Source organism: Protopterus annectens, chromosome 3.part1 (assembly GCF_019279795.1).
Source record: "Protopterus annectens isolate FY-2018-M chromosome 3.part1, PAN1.0, whole genome shotgun sequence".
NCBI lineage: Eukaryota > Metazoa > Chordata > Ceratodontiformes > Protopteridae > Protopterus > Protopterus annectens.
In genome coordinates, this window is record NC_056732.1 from 1,560,425,665 (window position 1) to 1,560,450,881 (window position 25,217).

General features: G+C 40.4%; 1 protein-coding gene across 1 annotated transcript in view; it reads right to left on the bottom strand.

Annotated features, from left to right (window-relative positions):
• The window catches only part of LOC122797804 (SCO-spondin-like), a 4,708,783-nt gene that overhangs the window by 338,836 nt on the left and 4,344,730 nt on the right, over positions 1-25,217 (bottom strand). Inside the window, exon 106 of the mRNA XM_044066325.1 lies at positions 11,657-11,821. Coding sequence (XP_043922260.1) covers positions 11,657-11,821 — 165 coding nt within the window. The remainder of the gene's footprint in view (positions 1-11,656; positions 11,822-25,217) is intronic.

Consider the following 25,217-nt stretch of genomic DNA (forward strand, 5'->3'; position numbering starts at 1 on the left):
ATTTCTGAAGTGTCAGTAGTCTTTTTTTTCCAGTGATACTCCCTGGTCTGTCTATTACACGGTTTTAAACAGTTTACTAATTCCTTCCTCTTTTAGGTTTATAATACTGCTTAACTTAAGAAAATATCTAATTAGTTAGCTAGATGGACTCCACTTCTTTTACTTCATCATTTGGTCTGTCCTATTAGATTTTTTGACATTAAAGTCTTAGTTGCCCTCTGACACTACTTTAATAGAGATATGAATCTGTGAAACTCAATAGATTTATGGCACCCGTGTGAAAGACAGAGGGCAGTTCTAAAAGATAGTACACAGCAAAAGAACTGCAAAATCCCAAATACTGAACAGGTTTACTCCTCCAGTGAAAGGAGGGGGAAAATGCTGTAATCATCTTACTGTGTGGACTTTTCGCTGTATAAAAGCTCTGAAATGAAGAAAGCAGAGGAGATACATTCCTAGAGAACTTAAGTCACAAGATTTCATTCAAATCCAAAATGATGTGCACTGATAAAGGTGAACAGACAGTGTTCCCAGGTCACTCCTAAAAGTAAGCTTTTAATCCAGTGGTTTAGCTTGATTAAGAAATTAAAAAAATATATATGTGCAAGTGAATGGGCTTGAAGAAGAAAAGAGGGGCCAAACTGGTACATATTAAGAAAAAGTTGGCAGCAAGGACTAGGTTACAGCAAACCATAATGAAAACGAGAAAGCACAATGACTGCTTTAACAAAGATTAGTGGTCATAGCCAGGCAACTGTAGAGGCTTTAACATCCTGTATCACCAACCCTATCCCTGCCCCTGCCCCTGCCCCTAATCCTTCACCTTACTTTACAAAAAAAAAACTTTACCTAATAGCACTAGTGCACAGAACAGGCGTACACACTAAAAACACAAGCAACATACCCACACACAAGTAACCTGCAAACACCTACACATACACTCACAACACTTATTCATTTATTTGTCATTTGTTAATTGGGTTAGTCCAGCTGAGCCGAAGGCCCGTTTTCAATGAAGACCTGAGAAGAAAAGCTCCAAACAATTACGAGAAACTAACATGCATAAATTCAAAAAACAAGAAAATTACATAGTTATAGCATACATTCATAAAGCAGGAAAACTTACATAGTTATATTGTTGCACATATTTACAATAACAGAATTTGCATGAAAAGTATAAGGATAAAATAAAAATGCTGAGTGAACATCATATGAGAGTTTAGAGATAGAGAAAAAAGAATCTGACTTAAGTTCATGTTAGTAGGTCATTATATTACAGAAAACAGATCTAGACTGGTACTGAAAACGTGTTACTATTAGCAGAGAGTACAGGTAGCAGAAGGCTGAAAGATTTGGAATAGAGATAGGCATGGGGGGTTAAATAGAAGGCTGAAAGATTTTGAGTACAGAAAGGTAAAGGGAGGCGATTCACTTGGAAAATAGTAAAAGCGGTACTCAGTTCACTTGGTTGATCAAATGAACATTTGGACAAGTGAATTGCTGAAATTCAATCAAAAATATGGAATGAGAATACAGCACAGCTTAAAACAAACAGGTAAGTGCTTACCTGTTTTATTAAAGTCACATTATGATGTACTCTCATTCCATTTTTGATTGAATTTCAGTAACTTTGCAGAACAGTGAGTCTTTCCACCAATGTTGGCTTGTTTTTCACCAAGTGAATTACTTCCAAACTGGTAATACCACTCAGAAGGTTGGAAAAGCTTGGAAGTGGAAGTCATTGCCTTCAGAACAGCTGGAGCAGGACATAGGCTGGCAACAACTGGCCTTTTAGTCTGACCTTTGTTTGATGGAAAAGTCAAGAAATGACTGCTGGAGAAAATCATTTTAGAATACCTGGAAGCAAAAAGGTACAGGAACTAAGGAGGCACTGAGTCATAACAGAAAGGTTATGCCAGGCAAGTCTGAGTCTTTCAGATGTATAATGAGGTTATTACACCTGAAAGTGGCTATATACAAGGTATGTTTAAATTTAATCATACTGCACAACAGTTTACAGAACAAATTAGGAACACCTATAGTAGGTCCCTGAGGGCAGAAAGAGCAAAACTTTTAGTTATGTACTTACCATAACTTCGGATGTATGGGATCCATCTCGCCTACATTCATAACTGATGGGTCCGGAGCCGATCCATCGGCTCCGACTCGGCCAACTAGTATACTAGAACAAAGTCTCTTATTGGCTGGGCTACCCTCTATCCCAGGATGCACCACACCTGCTTCCCCAGATCTTGTTTGTTCGCTTTCATACTTACATGCAAACACAGAAAAATACCAGTTACTCCAACCAACTAAAGTTCTTCAAGAGAAGATCTCCAAATGGACCAACATTTCCTCTAAATCCGAATGGAATGGGGAAAGGAGGGTGGGTACTAATGAATGTAGGCGAGATGGATCCCATACATCCGAAGTTATGGTAAGTACATAACTAAAAGATGTAATGGGATCCTATCTCACCTACATTCATAACTGATGGGACAGCGTCCCTAGCACCTAAATCCCGGGTGGCTCATTGGAAAACACTCCTGAGAACTGTGGAACCAAAGGAAGCCCTGCCTCGAGAAGCCACATCTATTTTGTAATGAGAAATGAAGGTGTGCGGAGAAGTCCAGGTAGCCGCAGCACAAATATCATCTATTGATAATTTGGAGTGGAATGCTACAGAAGTAGCCATTGCCCTGGTAGAATGAGCCCTGACTGGAAAGGGAAGCTCTTTGTCAGCATGCGAATAAATGAAACAGATGCAATCTTTAATCCACTTGGCTATGGAGGTTTTAGCCACTGGTTGACCCAACCTGTTTGCTGCAAAGGACACAAACAGTTGATTTGACTTCCGCGTCTGAGTAGTCCTGTTTAAATAAAAATGCAGTTGTCTATGGACATCCAACTGATGAAAGATATATTCTGCGTTATTGGAGAATTTGGGAAAAAATACAGGGAGCTCTAGGGACTGTTGAATGCAGAAAGAAGATGCTACCTTTGGTAAAAAAGAGGGATTTAATTTAAGGGACACTCTATCTTTGTGAAAAATCAAATAAGGAGGATTAGAACAAAGAGCCTGGAGCTCTGAAACCCGCTTGGCCGAAGTTATGGCCACTAAAAAAGCGGTCTTCCAAGACAGGAATTTCATATCACAGGTAGCTGCTGGTTCAAAGGGGCGGGCAGTTAAGGCAGCCAGGACCATATTTAGGTCCCAAGGGGGTACAGGATGAGATATCGGGGGCCTAAGGAGCCACGCTCCTTTAAGGAAAGCCTTGCAAAGCTTATTTGCCATTAATGAAGGTTCAAAAGAAACATGAAAATTAGAGATGGCCGCTAGCTGAACTTTAATCGTGGAAACTGAAGAGCCCAACTGAAAAAGAGAGGCCAGGAAATTTAAGACCACCGGTACTGGGGCAGTAAGAGGGTCTATACCTCGTCGCTGTGCCCAAAGGGCAAACCTCTTCCATTTGCTGGAATACAGTTTGATAGTGGAAGGTTTGTGAGAAGAGGACAAAATGTGGATAACCTCCGGAGAGAGGGAACTGTCCCTGACTAAGGATGGAAGTGGAGTAACCAAGCAGCCAACCTCAAGGACCTGAGAGATGGGTGAGACTGTCCTGACTGATGAGTCAACAGGTCTGGCACCGGGTCCAGAAACCATGGACCTTCCACCGCATACCTCCGAAGGAAGGGGAACCAAACCTGACGAGGCCAGTGCGGGGCAATCAAAATCATGTCGCTCTCCAGGTGAATTGCCTTCTGTATCACACTCGGCAGGAGGGGAACCGGAGGGAAGGCATAAAGGAGACCGGGGGGCCAAATGTGGGTTAGAGCGTCCCTGGGAATCTGTCCCTGAGAGGGAGTCAGAGTGAAGAACTCTCTGCACTTCGCATTGTGGGGGCTGGCAAACAAATCGCAGCAAGGGAGACCCCATTTGGCGAAGATTTTCGCAGCCACTCTTTGGTTGAGGGACCACTCGTGGGGTAACAGGATAGTCCTGCTTAGTCTGTCCGCAATCACATTGGATTTCTCCGGGATGTGCATTGCCATTAGGAAGCGGTTGGTAGCTACCGCCCAGTGCCAAAGTCTCATGGCTTCTCTGCACAGTGGGTACGACCTGGTCCCGCCTTGCTTGTTTATATACCAAACTACCGACATGTTGTCGGATAGGATAGCAATCAGACTTTGCGGGAGAGCGCGATGGAGAGCTTGTAGCACCAGTAGCACCGCTCTCATTTCCAGGATATTGATGTGTAAATGCGCTTCCTGGGGTTGCCATGTGCCTTGGACAGACCTGTCCAGATAATGACCCCCCCACCCTACCTGGGAGGCGTCCGTGGTCACAGTGGCAACAAGGGAATGAAGGATAAAAGGTCGCCCCTGGTCGAGATTGGATCGGAGGAGCCACCAACGCAGATCTCGACGGCAACTTTCCATAATCATAACCAAGTGGTTCAAGGGAAGTTCCTGATAGGACCATTGAACCGAAAGTAGCCATTGCAGCACTCGCATGTGCAGTCTGGCTAAGGGGACTAGGAGAATAGTTGATGCCATCGACCCCAATACCTGCAGAATCAGATTGGCCGGAGCTCTTGATAGGGGGAGGCAGGATCGAACTTGATTCTGCAAAACCTGAATCCTTTCTGCCGGTAAGAAGGCGCGCATCCTTCTTGTGTCTAACTCTGCGCCTATAAAGGTAATATGCTGAGATGGCTGTAGCACAGATTTTTCCCAGTTGAAAGTGATTCCTAGGAAACGGCCCAAGCTGACTGTGGCCATGAGCGACTGAATTAGTAGATGCTTGGAGGTGGCAGTAAGGAGCCAGTCGTCTAGATATGGAAACACTTGGAATCCTAGACTTCTCAGATGAGCAGTCACCACTGCCAGACACTTGGTGAACACCCTGGGGGCTGTGGTGAGACCAAAGGGCAGTGCTCGAAACTGGAAATGACTGTCTCCCAGGCAGAAGCGTAAATGACTCCTGGACTCTTGACTTATCAGAATGTGATAGTAAGCGTCCTTGAGATCTATGGAGCACATCCAGACATCCTTCTCCAATAGTGGGAGAATGGTCTGAAGAGTGACCATTCGGAATTTGGACTTTTTCACAAAGCGATTCAATGAACTGAGGTCCAAAATGGGCCTGAAGTCCCCTGTCTTTTTTGGCACCAAAAATAGTCTTGAGTAAGTTCCTGATCCGATCTGGTCGGCGGGGACAGGCTGGATGACTCCTTTTTCTAGCAGCTTTGAAACCTCTATTGCTGCTTGATCCCGCTGACTGGGTGGCACGTCCGGGATTTCCCTGAAGGGAAGGGGGGGCTTGATGAAGGGAATGAGATAGCCTCCGGTAATAATCCGGAGCACCCACTGGTCGCTGGTAATAGCTTCCCAAGCCTGTGGGTGTTCCGCAAAACGACCCCCGACTGGCTCTGGAGCTGCACAGTTGGGCACCAACTCAGGGACGGTGAGCGTAGGAGGAACCACGAAAGGAATCGCGGTCTCCAGAGTTACGGGGCCTCTGCCACCTCTGGGATGGCGTCTTCCCGAATTCCCCCGCCTCTAGAGGGGGGATCACTGGGTGGAGTAGGGAAAGACCTCTGAGTTTTCCTGAACCACATTTTCCCTCCTCTCTGGGCCTTGGGGTAAGGCCTAGAGGGAGCGGAAAAACGGGCCACAACGGCAGTCAAGGTCTTGCCCTCCTGCTCGCACCGAGTCAGTGTGTCCTTCACCTTGGGTCCAAACAAAGAGGACCCATCAAAGGCGTCCAAGGAAGACTTGAAAGCCTCCGCAAAGGAACACAAGCGTAACCAGGCGTGTCTCCTAAGGGCCACGCCTGTTCCCGCTGCTCTACTTGCCCCCTCGGCCGCATACGAGATGAGCCTCATGGACGAGTTCACAATGGATGATAAGGTAGTCATCTGGGCGCCAACAGTGTGGGCTAACGCCTCAGGTAGATTACCTGTGAGGGACTCACCTTGCTCTTTAAGGAGGTCCCTTTGGAGCCTAGTAAAATGACACAGGTAATTCAGCGACCGTAAGGTAAAGGCCGCTGAAGAAAGGGTACGCTTCCCGTACCTATCCATGCTCCTGGAATCCTTATTAGGAGGGTGGATAGACATTGAAGCCTCTGCCACGTCCTGCTGTGTGGCAGATGCCACCACCATCGCATCTACAGGAACTCCTTTCGTTAAAAATTCCTTTTGAGGGGGGGCTGACAGGAATTTGTTGGGTCTTGCAGGCACCGGTTCCACAGAGTCAGGGTGCTCCCAAGCCCTTCGAGAAATTAAATCAAGTAACTCATCGAAGGGCGGATACACCCAGGAGGTGGAGGGCTGGGCCCCGAAGGCCTTGAGGAAGACTGACTCCTCAGCGGAAGGGGTTTTGGCCTACCAATCTCCTCTCTGTATCAGAATCTCAAGGATATCCGAGAAAGAGACATCATCCGAAGATGATTTTGGGGACCCCTCCGCATCATCGAGGTCAGAGTCAGATGTGATAGACTCATCTTGGGAGTCCACGTGCTTCCTCTTGCACAATTTCTTTCGTGGAGGCTCATCCGAAGCGGTTTCGGATGGACCCCCCGGAAGAAGGGAACCCCCCATGGGGGTATCCTCAGGCCCTGGGACCCCACTGTCATGGGACTGCAGTACGCCAGAAGCACCAGTCTCTAGGTCTAGGGACGGTGAGATGGAAACCTGCTGAGCCGGCAAGGACATGGCCAGCGCGCTCCTCATGGCCTCAAAGGCAGGACCTCCAGACTCCATGGAGGTCACTGGCAGAGAGACCACGACAGCACTAGGAATCTCCGCAGCCGATGCTCTGAGGGGAAGACTAGGCACCAAGGCACCTAGCTCCAAGATGTTCCCCTCGGCCCCGGCTGAGGAAGTCCCGGTACCGAACCCCGAACCCGAGGATAGGGTAGGAACAATGGTCGGAACCGATAAACTCCGAAGGGGTCTCGGTTCCAACTGTATGGCTCTGCCTTGCTCCACCATCACCGACTCCAACGGCTCCAAGGGAGTTGGAGGAGGAATCAAAAGCTTCGAGGGGGGGATTGGCTCCGGGTCCGAATGGGCCGGAGCCGATACCATTTTTGCGAAAACCGAAGACTGGAAAAGCCTCTGAATAACTCTATCCAAATCCGAATCAGATAATTTGGAGGATCTAGAGGAAATAGAAAGGGGCCGAGACGACTTCTCTCTCGGCTCAGACAAGGTAGGGGACCGGCTCCGAAAGGGCTCCAACACTATCGGCGCCGGATCCGACACAGTATGAATAAGGATCGGTGCCGAAGGAGCTTTCGGAGCCGAGGGGGAAGAGTCTGAGCTGCACACCTCCATCGGCTCCGAGACCAATGGAACCGAGGGGGGTGATTCGCCTCTCGATGCTCCAACCTGCGGCTCCGAAACTAATGGAGCCGAGGAAAGAGGCATCGAGGCAGACCCTTCGACCCTCGGCTCCGAAGTCAGTGGAGCCGAGGAAGAAGAGGTCGGCCTATGCTTCTTAGTAGTCGGCTCCGACGGACTGGTCGGAGCCGACGACCTTTTCTTTTTAGAAGCAGAAGATGAAGCCAAAGCTTCCTCAAAGGAGGGCTTAATAAGGCCCTTCAGGATTAATTTATTTTTCCGTTCTTGAAGAACCCTAGCGGAAAAAGCATGGCAAACACTACATGTCTCTTGCAAATGCTTTGGCCCTAAACAATAATGACTATCCATGATAGACATTTTATAATTGCACTTAGTGCACTTTTTGAAACCAGATTTCTGCTCTTTTCACCACAAACTAATAGAATAGTGGAACAATCTAACTGCCACACAAAAAAAAACAGTACTTCACCAACAAAGCGCGAGAATAGGGCACGAGCCCTCTAAACACAAGATTTACCTCACAAGGGAACACAACAACGGGCAAAAGCCCTCTAACTTAAACGGGCTTTACCCGGAGAAGAAAAAGAATAAAAAATAGACAACACACTCACTCCACTAAGAAGGGCAAAGGCCCTCTAACTTAAACGGGCCTTGCCCGAAGTACCAAAAGATACAAAAAATGCCAATGACACTCAAAATACAGTACACAAACTTAAGAATAGCTGTTAAAACAGCTGTTGATTGAATTTATGAGGAAACCCCAGGTCAAAAGACCAGAAAAAAGAAGAAAATACACTTAGCTCCAGCCAAGTTGAGACCACGTCTAGCTTGATAAAGCGGCAAACGAGATCTGGGGAAGCAGGTGTGGTGCATCCTGGGATAGAGGGTAGCCCAGCCAATAAGAGACTTCATTCTAGTATACTAGTTGGCCGAGTCGGAGCCGATGGATCGGCTCCGGACCCATCAGTTATGAATGTAGGCAAGATAGGATCCCATTACATCATTAAGTTAATAATATGTCACAGAAGACTTCAATGAAATGATCAAAGGGGTGGTATGGGTATCAGTACTGGACCTGGTTCTTTACTGAATCTTTACATGAGACAATACAGCAGGTATAGCAAGAAAAGTCTACACTTTTGTTGATGAATCAATTTTATTTAACATGTTTAATATACATGAATGTTTACAAAGGATAAAGAATTTAACATTGTAATAATGGACCAAATAATGTAAACATCTACAAAATAGTACATAATGGAATGAAAGGTCCAGGAAGAAGTATAAACTGAAGGGAAAACAATAACTGTAAAAATTAAGGGAAGGGACGCAGAGAAGTCAATACAGATAATCCAAAGATATGCACGAAATGTGAAACAGCAACAAGAAAATGTTGCAGAATAATTAGTTGTTTTACTGGTAGAAATAAATAACTTTTTACCTTCAAACAGAAATAATTGGTAAGACACATATTTGTGTTACTGTCTGCAGCTCTAGAAACACAATTTCAATAAATATATAGGTAGGATGCAAGCAGCTCAGAAGAGGGCAACAATATACAGTTTCTACCAGACATTATAAAATAATGTGAGACTAGACACTTTTACCATTTGTAGACTAGAATAAAGATGATAAAAGGGGGCACCATGTTATCAAAAAAGGGAGAGACAGGATAATTGGAAGTCATAAACCAGTCAGGTCTCATCTGACATTAAAATCCATTTCTGCAATAAGGATGCTTGTGTAGTGTTCTGTCCACATTCTTGTGTAACATATAAGCTGTGCTTTCTTGGTCAACAAAATCTTACTTCGTCCTAATCATACTACAGTTGTGATTTCTCTTTTCCAAACATTTTTGAATTTCACCGTTCTTTTTAATCCACAAGTTCTTTCAGAATGTTGCTCAATGTACCTAGGAATTATAGCTTTGAAAATAATGTCTGATTTATCATCTCAGTCATCCTCCTCCTAGTTTCAGCTTGTATTTCCATTTCATGTATGCCCTTTTTTAAAGATGTCATTGTGCTGGAGCTTGTTAATTCAGTTGCTGTACATAAATATTTATGTCAGGCCACTTCTCATATTCCTTTCAACCAGCAGTCAGGCATTAAATGATTTTATTTTTTTCATGTTTTTTTTTTGTGGCAGACCCTATATTACCTTTGTTGTCCTTCATTATGTAACCATTACTCTTTCGATAGCTTTGTGGAAGGAAGGTCACCAGAATTCTACAGACTACTTCAAACATGGTCTCACCAACTGTCTAACAAATGGAAGAACAGTTTCACCTTTTGATGCCTCTACCTGTCAATCTCACAATTGTCTCATACGTTCTTCACTGTCTTCCCACGTTAAAAGTCCACTTTGAGGTTACTTTATATAAATAAACCACTGTCCCATTTTTTATTGCTGCTGATAGTGTTTTACCATTTGTTATACAGTCTTTCCAAGCAGTTTTCCTGACGAAGGTTCATTATCCTGTACAATTTTCATGAGTATAAGCTGCCATATATCTGTCATTTATGCTACCTTATTTAAACCCTCATTATCCTAGTTGCCTCACTCTCTACAGATTGTATTGTAGATTTCAGTGATATCTACAACAAGGCACACTATTTCTACCAGTGGCTTATTAATTACCTTTATGTGAACACTAAAGATGACTGGTTTGAAAAAATGGCATTACAGGCAATGTTCTTCAATGCAGAGGTCTTTAACTTCTACATCCAATACCCTTTCTCATCCAGTTCTTCAAACTGCAAACTACCCTGGGACCCACTACAAGGCTGGGTTATATGCCTATTAATATTTTGATGTGGGACTGTATTAGATGCCTTTCAAATAGTTAGGAAGGCCACATCCACATCTCTTATGCTGTCTGTTATTTTGATGACCATGTGAAAGAAATCCACTACATTTATCTAATATGATTTTAATACTGTGAACTCATGCTACTTTGGTTCATGTACCTCAGTGACATAGAAGTACTCAATAATTCTTTCCCTGATTACTGACATAATCCATTTTCTGTCTGTTGAATTTAAATTATGTTATATTTTATTTCTGTTTCATCTCTTACTTTGACTTTTGTGTAGTGCATTTACATTTGTTTTCTCAGTTCCTACGATATTCAGTTTTCATGACTTGTTAAAGAAAATAGTAAAGGGTGTTTCCTTTCTACATGCAGATTACCCACATTTTTGTGTGACTTCTGCCTTTCTAACTGTCTCTATTGTTTTGTTGACTAATAATCAGATTCCCACTAAAAGTTAATTTTGTTTGGTTTACATGATTTTACATTTTCATTCAGCATTAAGCAACACAAACATCTTTCCAACATCTCTATCATCCACTATCTATGTCTTCTCATTGTTTCAATGCCCACAATTTCTCTTACCAGCCAAAGATCAGTATACCTTAAAATTATTCATCATGCTACTGATCATCAATGCACAGTACTTTCGAAATGCTTAGATCTTCCACTTGGCAAGTAACTGCTAACTTTTGGTCTGTGTTTTGCAGATAAACCAGGGTTAAGGTATTTACATCACAGATACAAGGTACAGAGTTTAATTCTGACTGTGAGGCATTGGCTTGGCTTAAGGGCAGTTAGCCTAGTATTCACCTGTAACTTATCTGTCTAATCTTATGCTGCGGAATTCTTCTGTCTTGATTCCCAAAAGTGTTTGAAAAATTATTTTAGATCTAACAATAACTGGCCACATAAACAATTCTGGCTATGGAACAGCAAAAATCAGTAGGTGCAGGGGCACCCTGACTGCTGAATGCCCTGTAGTTACTAACTGAAGCTATTTATCCTAATAAGAACAATGACTTATTGACAGATCATGTGTCTGTAGGTTTAAAAAGAGCCTCCAAGATGACAAACTACACACTTTTGCTGAAGTCTATAAGCCCCAGCAATGAAGCTGTCAAACTGGAACTCAACCACTGAACTAACATGTCATTTATAGGTCTGTACGTTCATGTTAAGCTTATAACCTACTGGCCTTCAAAAAGCTTGACATCCATAACCCTATGCTGATATTTTCTACCTAATATACTTGTAGCAAGATTATTTTTGAAGGAAGTTAAAAGCCGACTTCTTCCGACTGCAAGGAGACTCTTATTCCATAATCTTGAAAGGTGTTGGCTAATGCAGCTGTCATAATTATAAGTTAGGTAAGGGACACTGTGTTTTGTTAAAACTTGTTCCTGATATATGGCACTTAGCTCCGAGAATAATCAAGTAACATCTCTTTGTCATTTTTATCTGTTCCACTTACCGCAGTCAGGTAGAATGCAAGGGCGTTCCTGGAATGAGGGTCCAACACAGTCTTTCCCAGCATAAAGTCGTTGCTGAACGTGGAAGCGTCTAGATGTCTGTAATCCAGAACCACATGTCACAGAACAGGGGGACCAGCTAGACCAATCTGACCACGTACAGTTCACTGTAAACAACATGAAGGCCATTATTATTTTTTTATTTCCACAACTACTGGACTGTTGTATAAACATATCAGTTAAATGTTCTTTACTGCTAATTTTAAATCCTATAAATCTGCTGTGTTGCACTTCAACACCAGTGACTTAAGCATGGACAAGCTGGTCACAAGGCCACACCACATTCCAGACATATTACTAGCTCAGATGTGGCTTCACTCTTAGTGCAAAGCTGTACAGCACAAATAAATGAAAAACATAAAATCACAAAGAATACTGTTATGAAATCAGCTCAAGAATGTAAAATGTTTGTGTCATCCACAAGTCATAAACTTACCATCATAAACAGGACTGCAATATCACTGTCAGCTCAGTATGGGTGGTAATTGGTTTGCTACAAGTTAATAACATTGAGTTTTCTGTATGGACTGGTTATGAGCAGGTATGTAGCAGGGAAATTATATAACTGAAGATTAACAATGCATCAAAAATGAAAGAAAAACATTAGGTATTTTATAATTAACACAAATGTCAGCTTACTGAACCATTGAGCATGTGACAGCATTACAAAAGAAGAAAAAAAATTAAAAAAAAAAAAAAAAAAGCCAGAGCTACATGACACTGAAAAAGTATAAAGCAGTATGGTCAGTAAATGCATGTGCCTTCATTTGAAAACATAACACTGGTAAATGAAGAACTGAAGTCTCTAAGGAGCAGACAGGCAGCAACACAGCACAACCAAGTATGGTGAAAACATCACAGACAGAGCTAAAGCCTAAAGGATAATAGAATATTTGTTTCTTAGTAAGTAGAATTAATGGGAAAATAAAATACTATTTGTTTCTTAGTTTGAAAAGTTAAAAGGAGATTGAAAATATCCAGAATATAAGCAGGACAGTACTTTACTTATCTAGGGCATTTTAGCTATGGTCTACTATCACATTTAGTCTATTTATGTCTTTGTGATCCAAAGTTCATAAGACAGAGATAAATAAATGAGTATTTAAAAAATAACTGTTTGCCATTTATTTATTTTAATTTGTTAACTGGGTAGGACTGGTCAGATCGATCCTTTTCAGCAATGACTGGGCTCCTTATGCACTTGTAGTTTGTTTGTGTTTTTTGGCTTTTTCCCGGTTAGGGGTCGCCACAGCGGAACTCCGGTCCGCTAATGATTGGCAGTAGAGTTTTAAGTGCTGGCTTGCCGGGCCTAACGCACAACCTTCAACGAAGGAATGCCCATTCACGCATGTCGTCACACAGAAGACGCTCTAACTGAGGATCGAACGGGCAACGTCTAATTGTGAGGCGACAACACTACCGCAGCACCACCACCGCAGTACTTGTAGTATAGGCATGAATTCATTAGATTCAGATTTACAAAAACAACATATGATACAGCAATTGAACATAAAACTGACAACATAAAACAATATATACTTCTTTCATCCTATCTGGTTCCATTGCTTTATCAACTGCTATAATTTTCCCAAGAATTAATCAATAGAATTCATCAACAGAAGAATGATATAAATACTAAATAAGCAACTGATAGTTTTAAAGGGAACTACAAAGTGTAAAGAAATAAAATATATTAGCATGCATGAGACAAAGTTGTTTAGCTAAAAATGAAAACAATTATGTACAATAAGTATACACATACACACCTGACAGGAATAAGCAACTAAGGTTCACAGGATCAACAATCAGACAAAGAAAAAAACAGACAAAAAAGGCAACCATATTTCTTGTTTGTTAACACTGCAAGCTGGGGAATATGAAATCCTGACTATAGCAATCTCCAAAAAACAAACAAACAAAAAAAAAAAACTATCTCTTACTTAAGAGGCACCATTGTTTGACCCTGCAGGCATTGTCACAGATGTGTTGGTGAATCAGTCTTTAAGAAGCAGAAATTCTGCATACAGCGACAAATGCCCTGTCATCTCTTGTACTATCAGTTACTCATATGGGGAGTATGGGCAATGCTTTCTGATGAAGATTACTTCATGCAACAGGGATCACTTCAGCTTCAAATGACACTGTTCTGTAAGTGGTTTCAAATAACGTTGTGATATTCATTGAATGATGAGTTACAAGCCCACGTCTCTAAAACTTTAAAACTATAAATTTTCCTTAAAAGTACATTGTATTCAGAAATGAACATAATTTCCAGTTCACCCTTTCAAGACTGAAAAAAAATTACCAGTGCATTTCATTGTCCCTTACTGGCAGGCAAGAGTTTTAACTAGGCTTTAAACAGAAGGTAATCCCACCTCAAATGCCATGTAATGCGACAAGTTACTGGCACAATTGCAAATACTTTCTGTGATAAAAAAATACAGTGTAAAAACAGCTCTGTTAATCTTAATAGAGACGAAATGAAGTTGAGAACAAAATACAGAAATTGCAATGTGGATTGCTATTCATGTGACTACATAGCAAACGTTATGGCAATATGTTATTAACTGTGCCAGCATGCAACATCTACACGTAAGGAAATTAGCAGTGTGGGTGATTCTATGGTGAATGAAAGCCTGCTCGGTCTACAGTTTTATGAGACTATGCTATAGTTGTAGCATCATGGTTTTTAAATCAGTCTGTGTGATTTATGACTTTGTAGCTATTTGTTTTAAAACATATTCTTGTCTTGTGCAATCATATACCATGGAAGAAGACTTATAAGCATGAAACCACACTATTTCTAATGTACTGGTTGTGTGTGTGTTTGTCTGTGTGTGTGTGTGTGTGTGTGTGTGTGTGTGTGTGTGTGTGTGTGTGTGTGTGTGTGTGTGTGTGTGTTTGTGTGTGTGTGTGTGTGTGTGTGTGTGTGTGTGTGTGTGTGTGTGTGTGTGTGTGTGTTAATGAGATTTATTAGTATCTGTAACTGACTTGCTCATTCTATTTTCATACTGTTGCTGTGTCTTGGGTTACATAATACAGTGATCTATAGATATGAATGAGAGGATAAAAAAAAATTGGTCCATTCTTCTGATTCAGAGGCATAGGAAGAAAAGTTTCTCATAATGACCTCGATGACTTGAGCTCAAGGTGTAGGTGGTTGAGAGAGTGTCCAATACTTTCTTATACATTCTGAGGAGACACGGTGATAGTTCTAGTCATTTGTGCTTCTCACTTGCAAGTAGGGGCTTTAAGGCATGATAAAGCACCAGGAGATTTGGGCTTGGCTCTATGAAGCTGGTGACTGTATCTCTTGCTGTACACATGTCTGAACACGCGCATGCAGAATGGGCAAAGTAGGCCCTTGTGGTGATGCTATCACTCACATCAGCCAACAATGTGGGGGTTAGAGATAATAGAAACACCTTGCTGATTGTGTCTGTAGTGGCTTCTTTGTGAGTTTTCAGAATTTTCAGACAACTAGCAGTAGTGGGGTATTGGTAAGCCACTTGGTGGGCTTTAAAGCCACAGGGAAGGGTTGATTAGATTATTGCTTCTCTTCTGTAAATCCTTGAGCTAGCATTCTGGATGGCCAAGTTTTGGGGTACTAGCAAGTTACACACAAAAAACTGGTGGCTTACGGACTACAAAGATAAAGCAATTTTCAAACCTGCTTGTGTAATAGCTCTGTCTGGTTAGCTGTCTCACAGAGTAGTAACCATGATGTTGTTGTCAAAGAAAGGAATGGGTTTAAGACTTATTGGAGGGGGTTGCTCCACTGGCATTGAGACATAAGGCCCCAGTAACCAGAATGTATTTAATAAATTTGGTCACTTGACAGAGCTGGCAAGGGAGAATGAGAGTTAATGGCCACTGCTGACCTGCTCATCCTAGTGGGCTTTAGCTCACCACTTTTGTGATATATACCAGGAATACTAGGTGTTGCACTCATGGAGTATGAGGCTGTGAGCATGTGCTGCTACAATGCATGAGCACACAACTGAGAGAGGATAAAGATGCACACTCCCTACAGCAGGTAGAATTCTGCAGAGTTCAAGGTTCCATTATGAAGGATGTGGTGCTGGTCCATGCCATACCATATGACTCTCACCACTGGACAATAAATGAGTGATCTAGCTTACAGACAGACGGCTCCATACCTCTTAACCTTCTAGTGCAAGAAATCTGATCAAAGTAAAAAAAAAATAATGGGAGAATAAAGTCCCAAAATCAGGGACAGATTTTAAATACTGTTCTTAAAAAAGTTGCTAGAATAACAGGTTTTGCATTAGTATGCAATTTTTTGAAGGTTATAAAATCTGAACTCAATTGCCTATCATTATTAAGTGACTTCATTGATTTGCCAGAAAACCACTACTTTTATATGGATCAGACTAAAATTATAGGACAAAAAATCTGGGCATTCTGGAAAACCTGGAGAGTTGAGAGGAATGCCTGGCTCTCACTACACAGAATGAAAAGTACCAATGCATGCAGGGAGAAGAGCCATTAGTCTGGCACTGAGAAAGGAAAAAGACTAATTAGAGAGAGGATGATGGCCTGTGGGGAGGCAAAAAAGCAAATAAATAAATAAATACATCCATAAATTAGCTTTACAGCTGGAAGCAAACATAAAGGGTACATATTACTACCATAGGCTACTACTATGGGCTCTGAATAAGACAGAAATGAGCTCCACATAAACCTCAGTAATGAGTAAACTAAGGTAACCACTAATTCAAATGGAAGTAAATTTACCGTTCAGGATTCCATACCACAGTAAAAATATTTCTACAGTTATGTCAAGGTTGTTTTATCTACATAGAATGTAACAGATTTTTTTTTTGTATTATGAATATCGCACTGGGACTCACTATAGTCTTCTCCAACTCCAAATATAAGAGTAGCTGTGAAGAAGATGGATTTGGGGATGATGAAAATCAGGAACAGCTAGCATTAATACTAGCTATGCTACTTTCTGCTAGTGACAGAGTGATACAGATGAATGGAGAAGAAGCTGAGTGTGAAAGAGAAAGAAGAAATTAAGGGTGGAAAGGAAGTAAAAGATGAGTAACGGGGTAAGGAAAAGTTGTTTTTTTCTTTTGTAGTTAAGGTAGAGACAGTGAATGGGGATGGACAAAAGTTGTTAAATTAGTGAGTAAAAAGATATACTGGAAATGGAGTAGGGATACTGACAATATTTACAGGTAGTTGATCAGTAAGATAGCATGAGTAAAAAACATTTATGCAATTTTAGTTAACAGGCATCAATCAGAAATGAAATTTAAGCTGTGAGAGATTATCCAGTGGCTGAGCAGTTGCAAAGCCAACAATATGATAGGTATTTCTTACAACCACTTTGGAGGGTGAAGAGGTTATTAGTTAACCTCAGTAACAGCTGGACTGTGTTCCATATTTTAGTAATGTATGTTGAGTATAGCGTATCTCTACTTACCAGACTTGTGAATGTTAAGAAGTAGTTTGTCTTGTAAATGTAATTGTCTTGATCATGCATAAAGCTGAATGAGTCTTGCTGGTGTGGACATTTTTGTCGACTGTGTACTGTATTGTGGGATATGATTGGTTGAGAGTAGATGAGGTAATGAGAGAATTCAAGTCAGTTTATTAGTTTTAGGGCAACATAGTGGTGTGACCTATAAGGCAGACTTGTTGCAAAGCTCGCCACTTTAATTGTAGCATTGTTCTAATTTAGATGTAGGTATGGCCTGTAAATTTTTCAAGATTGGAGAGCCATATAGTAGGGATAAGAAGAGGAAGGTAAATGCCATTTTTGTAAATGTCTGAGGGACTAAAATGATTTAAATATTTTTTTTTTGTATCTGACTGAGATAATAGCATTGTTTTCATAAACAATAAAGTACCCCGTGATCCTGAATGCACAACAACTTTAGTTTTTAACAGGCTGAATTAGTAATGGAGATATCCTCTGTTTTTTATAGATTAGTACTAGGCTAGATTTTGTTATGGACCTTTTAAGCCTAGCCAATTACCCTTTCAAAGGTACTTTGTGACTGTGAGGTAAACACCTTAACATTTATATCTACCTTATGACATCACTTATCAGGAAAGTGTGAACAAGACAAAGGAGCACTATAAAAATGGTAATATACATTTCCTTCCTGAGAGATTTGAGTTTGCAAGAGCTGAGCAACTACATGCATAGAATAATCAGCATATTTGTACTCACATTTAAAAAATTCATGAAGGATAAAATGACATTAGGAAGCACAAGCTCTTTTCTCCAGTTACCTAGGCAAACTTTACCACAGGCCCAATCTAGTATTCTACAGTGCAGAAAATGTTGTGTTACTGAGAAAAGCAGAAAAAAAGCTTTTCAAAAGTGTGTTTTGTTTGAAAAAAATCTAAAGATTTAACTGTTGCTTTACTGGTCCTCAAATTACAAATGACCAAGGAACTAACTCACCCAGCAAACTTGCTGAAGTTAAACTCTCTGATCACTGTTGTCCATAGGAAATCACTGCTGGTGTTGTTTCTAATTGTATACCAGTAGTGATTCCTTTCTTTTAGGAGATTGTCCCTTCTCAATATGTGACTATGAAGTTGGTATAATTAAGTTCTGAGAATTTGAGGGCTTGCCCCTCACATGGAAGGGTGCACGGAGCTTAGTCCTCATATGGAAGGGGGCAGGGGGACTTTCCCTGAAAAAAAAAATGCCTACATTTATGTTTTTTGTGAATCAGATTTTCAAGCAATTGTATTTGATGAGCTGGTTTCTAGAGAGGCTTGAAACTTGAGGACTATTAGTTGACATGATTTAGCCAAAAGATATCTTTAATTGTAACATTGTCACTAACGATAAAGTACAATAGAAACAATTGCTGCTCATTTAGAGCTGTGATGACATCTTCTAAGTGAAGCTAAAAATCATCTTTTTTAGGAGTGATTTTTATCCAAAGACAGCCTATTAATTGTACTACTTTTATAAACTGTGTACACTTCAGATGCCTGATTATGATAAAATGGGTATAGTAAAGTATTCTAATTTGCTTTAGACAAATGTACATTAGTCCTGTAAAGCTAGATTAATGACTGTTTAACTTGGTCATAGCAGCAGGGTCAATCATTATCATTCAGAGGCAGCCTTATTCCCAGCTATATGTATGTACCTCTCATATGTATGACTGTAATAAAATTTAGAAAATAAAAAAAAAATACGAGGGCCACACTAATTAAATTTAATTCTGTTTCATAAAAATACATATTTCCTACCCCCAATCCAGTCTGCAAAGCAGTCCACTGCAACAACTCATACATACCTTTCAGCCTTTTAGCTCAAGAACCAGGGATAAAGCCCAAAACAATTAGATGCAAAGTCCTAACATCATGGACATATTTTAAATACTGATCTTATATATTTTGAAAGTTGCTAGAATAGCAGGTTTTGCATTAGCATACATTTTCTAAACCCTGAAACTCAAGTGTCTTGTCATTATTTACTGATTGCAATTCTCTATGATTTGTCAGAAAACCAGCAGCTTTAAGAGGAACAGACCAATAATAAGAAGCAAAATCAGCAGCATTGCGCAAAGTCAATGATATATGAGAGGTATATGCACATTTCTGCTTGCCCTTTTACTAACATTTAAAAAAAAACTTATTTCATGCTACCACCAGTTACTTCAGTGAAGAGAAATATATATCTTTCCTAGCAATGAAGTTATACAAATGGCTGTGAGAGAGAGATTGTGTGTGTGTGTGTGTGTGTGTGTGTGTGTGTGTGTGTGTGTGTGTGTGTGTGTGTGTATGTGTGTGTGTGTGTGTGTGTGTGTGTGTGTGTGTGTGTGTGTGTGTGTGTGTGTGTGTGTGTGTGTGTGAATATGTGTGAGTGAGTGGGCACATGCTTATGAGTGCACATTTGACTGAGTGGCCTTTTGGAAGTTTTGGTGCTTTAGAATGTGTGTATTAGAATGCAGGCTGTTTGCACTAATTATAGGATGACGTGAGTGAGTATGTCAGCAATCTTAAGCTTGTCTGGTTTGCTCTTTGGATGTGCATGTGTGTGTGTGTGTGTGTGTGTGTGTGTGTGTGCGCACGTGTGTGGATTAGTCAATTAATCTAGTAATTACTGCACCCCTTATGTAGGCTGACATAAAGACATGGTGTTAGTGTACATTTTTGTGGTATTGCTAAGTGAAATGGAAAGCCTAACAATTAGGAATAAAGATTCCACAATTTGAACTTCAAAAACATCTTGTGAAATAAACAAATAGGATGGTGAAGAGAGGCATTCTCCTTGCAGAATGTGATCATATATTCTTGCAGGAGAATAAGTGGTACAAGTATAAACTGAGATTATTCTGAATTTTCCAGAACTGCAACAATTTGTTTAATGTTGCTAATGCCAGATTTTGTCTGTATTTGTATACTGTTGCTCAAGCCAGATTTGGTCTGCAAGACCCTTGTTTTTGGAGAATGCCAAAAGTAATACTAATACTACATGCGGGTCCTTGCTTCTGTGAAGGACAATGATTCTTCTGATTTTTTCTGTTACAAACTTTGGTATTGCTTCCTGGCCAAAGAAAGACAAGTCAGGAGTATCTAGAATGTTTTGCAAAGCTGACAGAGTAGAGCAAGCTCCCTTTTTGCTGTTACAGTAAGAAACTTTCAAAATATAAATAATTTAGACTGTCACATTAGTACACAATCATACAAGCAAACACAGGCTTATAGAATGAGGAGCTTTTCATATGGCCAGCTTCCCATTTGGGTTTTTAATCAGTTAGTTTATTGAAAGCTTATTATTCATAATACTGCTGTAATTTTTTACTGTAACAATGTGAATAACTGCTATTTAATTCTTACAATACATGCCATATTAGATGGCGCAGATGTTATGTGAGTACTGTATGTACTATGTTATTCATCAGGAACTATGATTGTATTAACATTACTTTTATACATACAACTACATCTACTTTTTGTAATTATATACCTAAATTCATCTTTATTGTGGAGCTTTTCCACCCTGGGCCTCCGCTGAAAAAGGACCTGCGTCCAATCAGATTTTCCTGGTCAACAAATGTAAATAAAATAAAATAAATAATAAAATAAAATTAATAGATTAAACATCTCAGACTAATGGCTTCAGAGACGCAAAGAAACACATCTTATGAAGAATCTTTAATAGTAAAGAAAAACACTGTAGACCACCAGTCAATGAAGTGGTGTACAAAAGATATTACAGATGGCATTAGTTTAAGCTCAGTTTGACTGCCTACGTTGGAACCATAGCCTAGGCTACTGTGACAGTGATCCAATGATGAACATAGTACAGTTGTGTAAGTAAACTTACCATAAGAGTAGATGTTTGTATAAATCACTGCTGAAGTAGGAACACCCTCCTCCCATCCCTTTATTGTATTATGTTTTTTGCCAGAGTGTGAACTTTCTTTCTCTTTCTCCTAGTACACACTTGGCTTGCAGGGTTTTAGCCACCTTTACTCTGAGACAAGAAAGCTGTGAAGATTTACCTCCCATACCATTGACTTTAAACTGCTTTCCCTGAGCTGTTCAGCAACATACCTCTCAACTGTCCATATTTTCACAGAATATCCAACATTTTGCCTCATAGTTTTGGTCTGTTCCTCAACAATTTTGGTTTTCTGGCAAATCACAGTGGACTGAAGTCACTAAATAATGACATACAGTACATTTGAGTTTCAGACTTTATATACTTCAGAAAATGCATAATAATGTAAATTCTGTTATTCCAGCAATTTGCTAAATTTATAACAGCAATATTTAAAATCTGCCTTTATTTTGGGGGCTTTGTCCTCCCATAATTTTAGGCTTTGTCCAGATTTCTAGGTATGTTCAGTGGTTAAGGTATGTAGAATGTGCCCTAAAGCTTTGGAAGTTGGCCAGTTGTCTTATCTTTTGCAGGATATAACCTGTATAGCTTAGGCCACTGCAACATTGATCTAATGATGAACCTCTTGTTCCAAGCATCCTGGACATTTTTACTCCTGTGTTTCTTTCTCAGCTCCAGGGTTATACTGCCTCTAGTATGGATAAGATAGATGGTGTTTACAATGAATGTTTAACATCCTCACTTGATACAATGGCCCCAAGATATGTATATCCAATCCACTCAGTTCTGTATGAACATTTGTTTGACTTTGAACTTCACATAACTACAGGGAGTGGCTGAAGGCTTCAGCATAAGAGGCAATGGTCTAGTCTATCCCAAGACAAGCTTGCCCTCAATCATGTTACCATCTATCATGATATGATCACCTGGAAGAAGTCTGAGTGTTTGTCCGAGGAGATATCTACAGGATCAAACTAGGTGGGAGCATTGTTCCACGCACTCAACAAACTGTGCATCCCAGACCTGACATGCAGAAGTTATCATCAGCTGATTAATGCAGTTTAAATTCTCATGCTTTTTACTGCCAGGTCTGCTCGAATTAGATTGTAGATCCCAAAAAGTACTAATTGGGGTTATGGCAGTGGTCATTCAGAGCAGAGCCTTCCTCTTGGTTGGTTTGAATTTTTGATTCCAGATTTTGCTGATGTCAGCATACATACTATTAATTATGCGATGGACCATACCTCTCAACCTGGAAACATCCAAAATCTGGACAAAGGCTCATGAAAAATAGGTACAAATCTGTATGCTGATTAACATAAAATTTGCATACATAATTATGTGACCCCACCCACTCCGGTTGAATTGTGGAATATCAATTTTTAAACACAAACTGAACAGACAACCAAAATATGATAATGCAACACAAAATAAGCAGAAGAACAATAGTGTTTTATTTATACTAATATTTGAACTTATGCAAAACTAAAATACAGTTTACTTTTATACAAATAAATTAACTGCGGCTGGCAGTCTGTGAGATATGAGATATAAAATTATGCATTGCATAAAACATCAGACCTCCCAACCGTTCCGAATTACTCGTTTTTTACCGAGTTTTGGGGTCCAAATGAAGGGGTGCCACGATTCCCGAGTGGCACCCCTTCATTTCCGATTTTTCTTTGCTTTTTAAAATTTTCGCGCTGTCGGAGCTGACGTCATCACGTGCGCGATGACGTCAGCTCCGTCAGGCTACCAGCCAGTCGAAATTGAGCTCAAGGAGCTCACATCATCATTTCCAGCTGACTGAGAAACAGCGGGAAGTGCTGAAACGGAAGCTAATTGCAAGCTGGCGGGCCATGGAAACGGCGGGAAGCGCTGAAATGGAGTTCGCCGAGCCGGGATTAACATGGGGAACTAGCAGCAGTTTGCAGAGGATTAATGGCAGCCGAGCCGACGGAGTTCGCGTTCGCCGAGCACAGAAGAGCATGGGAATGTAGCGAGGATTAATAGCAGCAACTACTCAGGGTAAGGTGTGTGTGTGTGTGTGTGTGTGTGTGTGTGTGTGTGTGTGTGTGTGTGTGTGTGTGTGTGTGTGTGGTGAGTGACAGAAATGGCACCTGTTACGCACTACTAGTGACTTTTCTTATATCTAACAGTAAATATATCTGTGCCATACTTCATGGAAATGTATTTGTTGCTGTCAGACTGCACAACATATATTAATGAGATGAAGATAATCCATTATCACGATACAGAAGAGGAATTTCCATTATGCTTGAAAATAGAAATATAGATAATTAATCAAGACATCCATCCAAAAGATATGCCATTAGCCATAATTTTCCATTTAGAAATCTGGCAGATTCACAACTGAAGATATGCCATTAGCCACAATTTTCCATTTAGAAATCTGGCAGATTCACAACTCGTTTAGAGATATTTTATCAAATAACTCCAACTAAGGGACTACAAGTACCATAAAAGTGATATAACATTATATTCTTGACTTTTCTTTCAGCCTGATAGTCTTTAATATAACTTGAGACTTCCTCTGTGGCTTTTTTGGTTGCCTGTTTCATGAACAAATGACTAACAAACAGAATCCATCTTCTGTAGTTGAGAACAACATAATACCTTAATTTGCATTGTGAATCTTCCACTTAGGCTTACTTTTTTATCTCTACCTACTTCTATCAAGTAGTTTTTATTTAATTTGAAACTAGTGCAGCCCATGCAGTAACTCCGCCACAAACTTGATTCAGTCATAATTCTAAATGATTACCGAAGCTTGGTTAGGTTTTGCCATTGCCTAATAAAAACTCCTAGCAGTCTCCAGATTGCATAATTCCTACGGTACACGGTGATGTAATTTAATGTTTACAATGCCATGCCCTGCCTTTCTGCCTTCATTATATTTGCAGTACAACATTTAAAATATTAGGTCACACTACATGGCTGCCAACTTCTCATACACCAAATATGGACTCCAAAAAAATAATTCTGTAAGTGGAGTTATACAATGGCTTAGCAATCCAACAACTTTAAATAGCAATGTATCAGATTGCCATGCAAAAGTTGAGGTTACACAGACCATATTATAGTTTAGTTTACATTGAGAATTAAGGAGAAACTGATCAAAATCGAGCCTGGGGGAAATGTTTCATTTTGGTGCTTGCTTGTGCATACTTGGTAATGGATAAACTGAAATTAAAATCAGCAGAAGTCAGAAGGCAGAGATACAGCTCCACAGAATTAATTTAGTTATTGACTGCAGATATTATGGTTTTGCCTCTCAATCTGTTTAGAGTAAGAAATCTAGACAAAGACACAAATAATATGGGAGGACCAAACAAAGGCACATAAATACTGTGAGTGACACTTTTAAATACTGCTGTTCCAAACAGACTGTGCTGTGGACAGAACAGATATTCCATAGCATAGCATGAATTTTCTGAAGGATGAAGTCTGAAAATCAAAATGAAAGATTTCCTGCAGTAATCCATCCCCTCAGTAGCTTCCAAGTATGCACAAGCACCAAAATGAAACATTTCCTGCAGTGATCCATCCCGTCAGTGGCTTCCAAGTATGCACAAGCACCAAAATGAAACATTTCCCCCAGCGATACAGCCCCTCGGTAGTTTCAAGTATGCACAAGCACCAAAATGAAACATTTCCTGCAGTGATCCATCCCGTCAGTGGCTATCAAGTATTCACATGCACCAAAATGAAACATTTCCCTGAGCGATCCATCCCTTCAGTAGCTTCCAAGTATCCATGCACCAAAATTAAACATTTCCCCCAGCGATCCATTTTCAAGCATAATGGAAATTCCTCTTCTGTATGGTGATAATGGATTACCTTCATCTCATTAATATATGTTGTGCAGTCTGACAGCAACAAATACATTTCCATGAAGTATGGCACAGATATATTTACTGTTAGATATAAGAAAAGTCACTAGTAGTGCGTAACAGGTGCCATTTCTGTCACTCACCACACACACACACACACACACACACACACACACACACACCTTACCCTGAGTAGTTGCTGCTATTAATCCTCGCTACATTCCCATGCTCTTCTGTGCTTGGCGAACGCGAACTCTGTCGGCTCGGCTGCCATTAATCCTCTGCAAACTGCTGCTA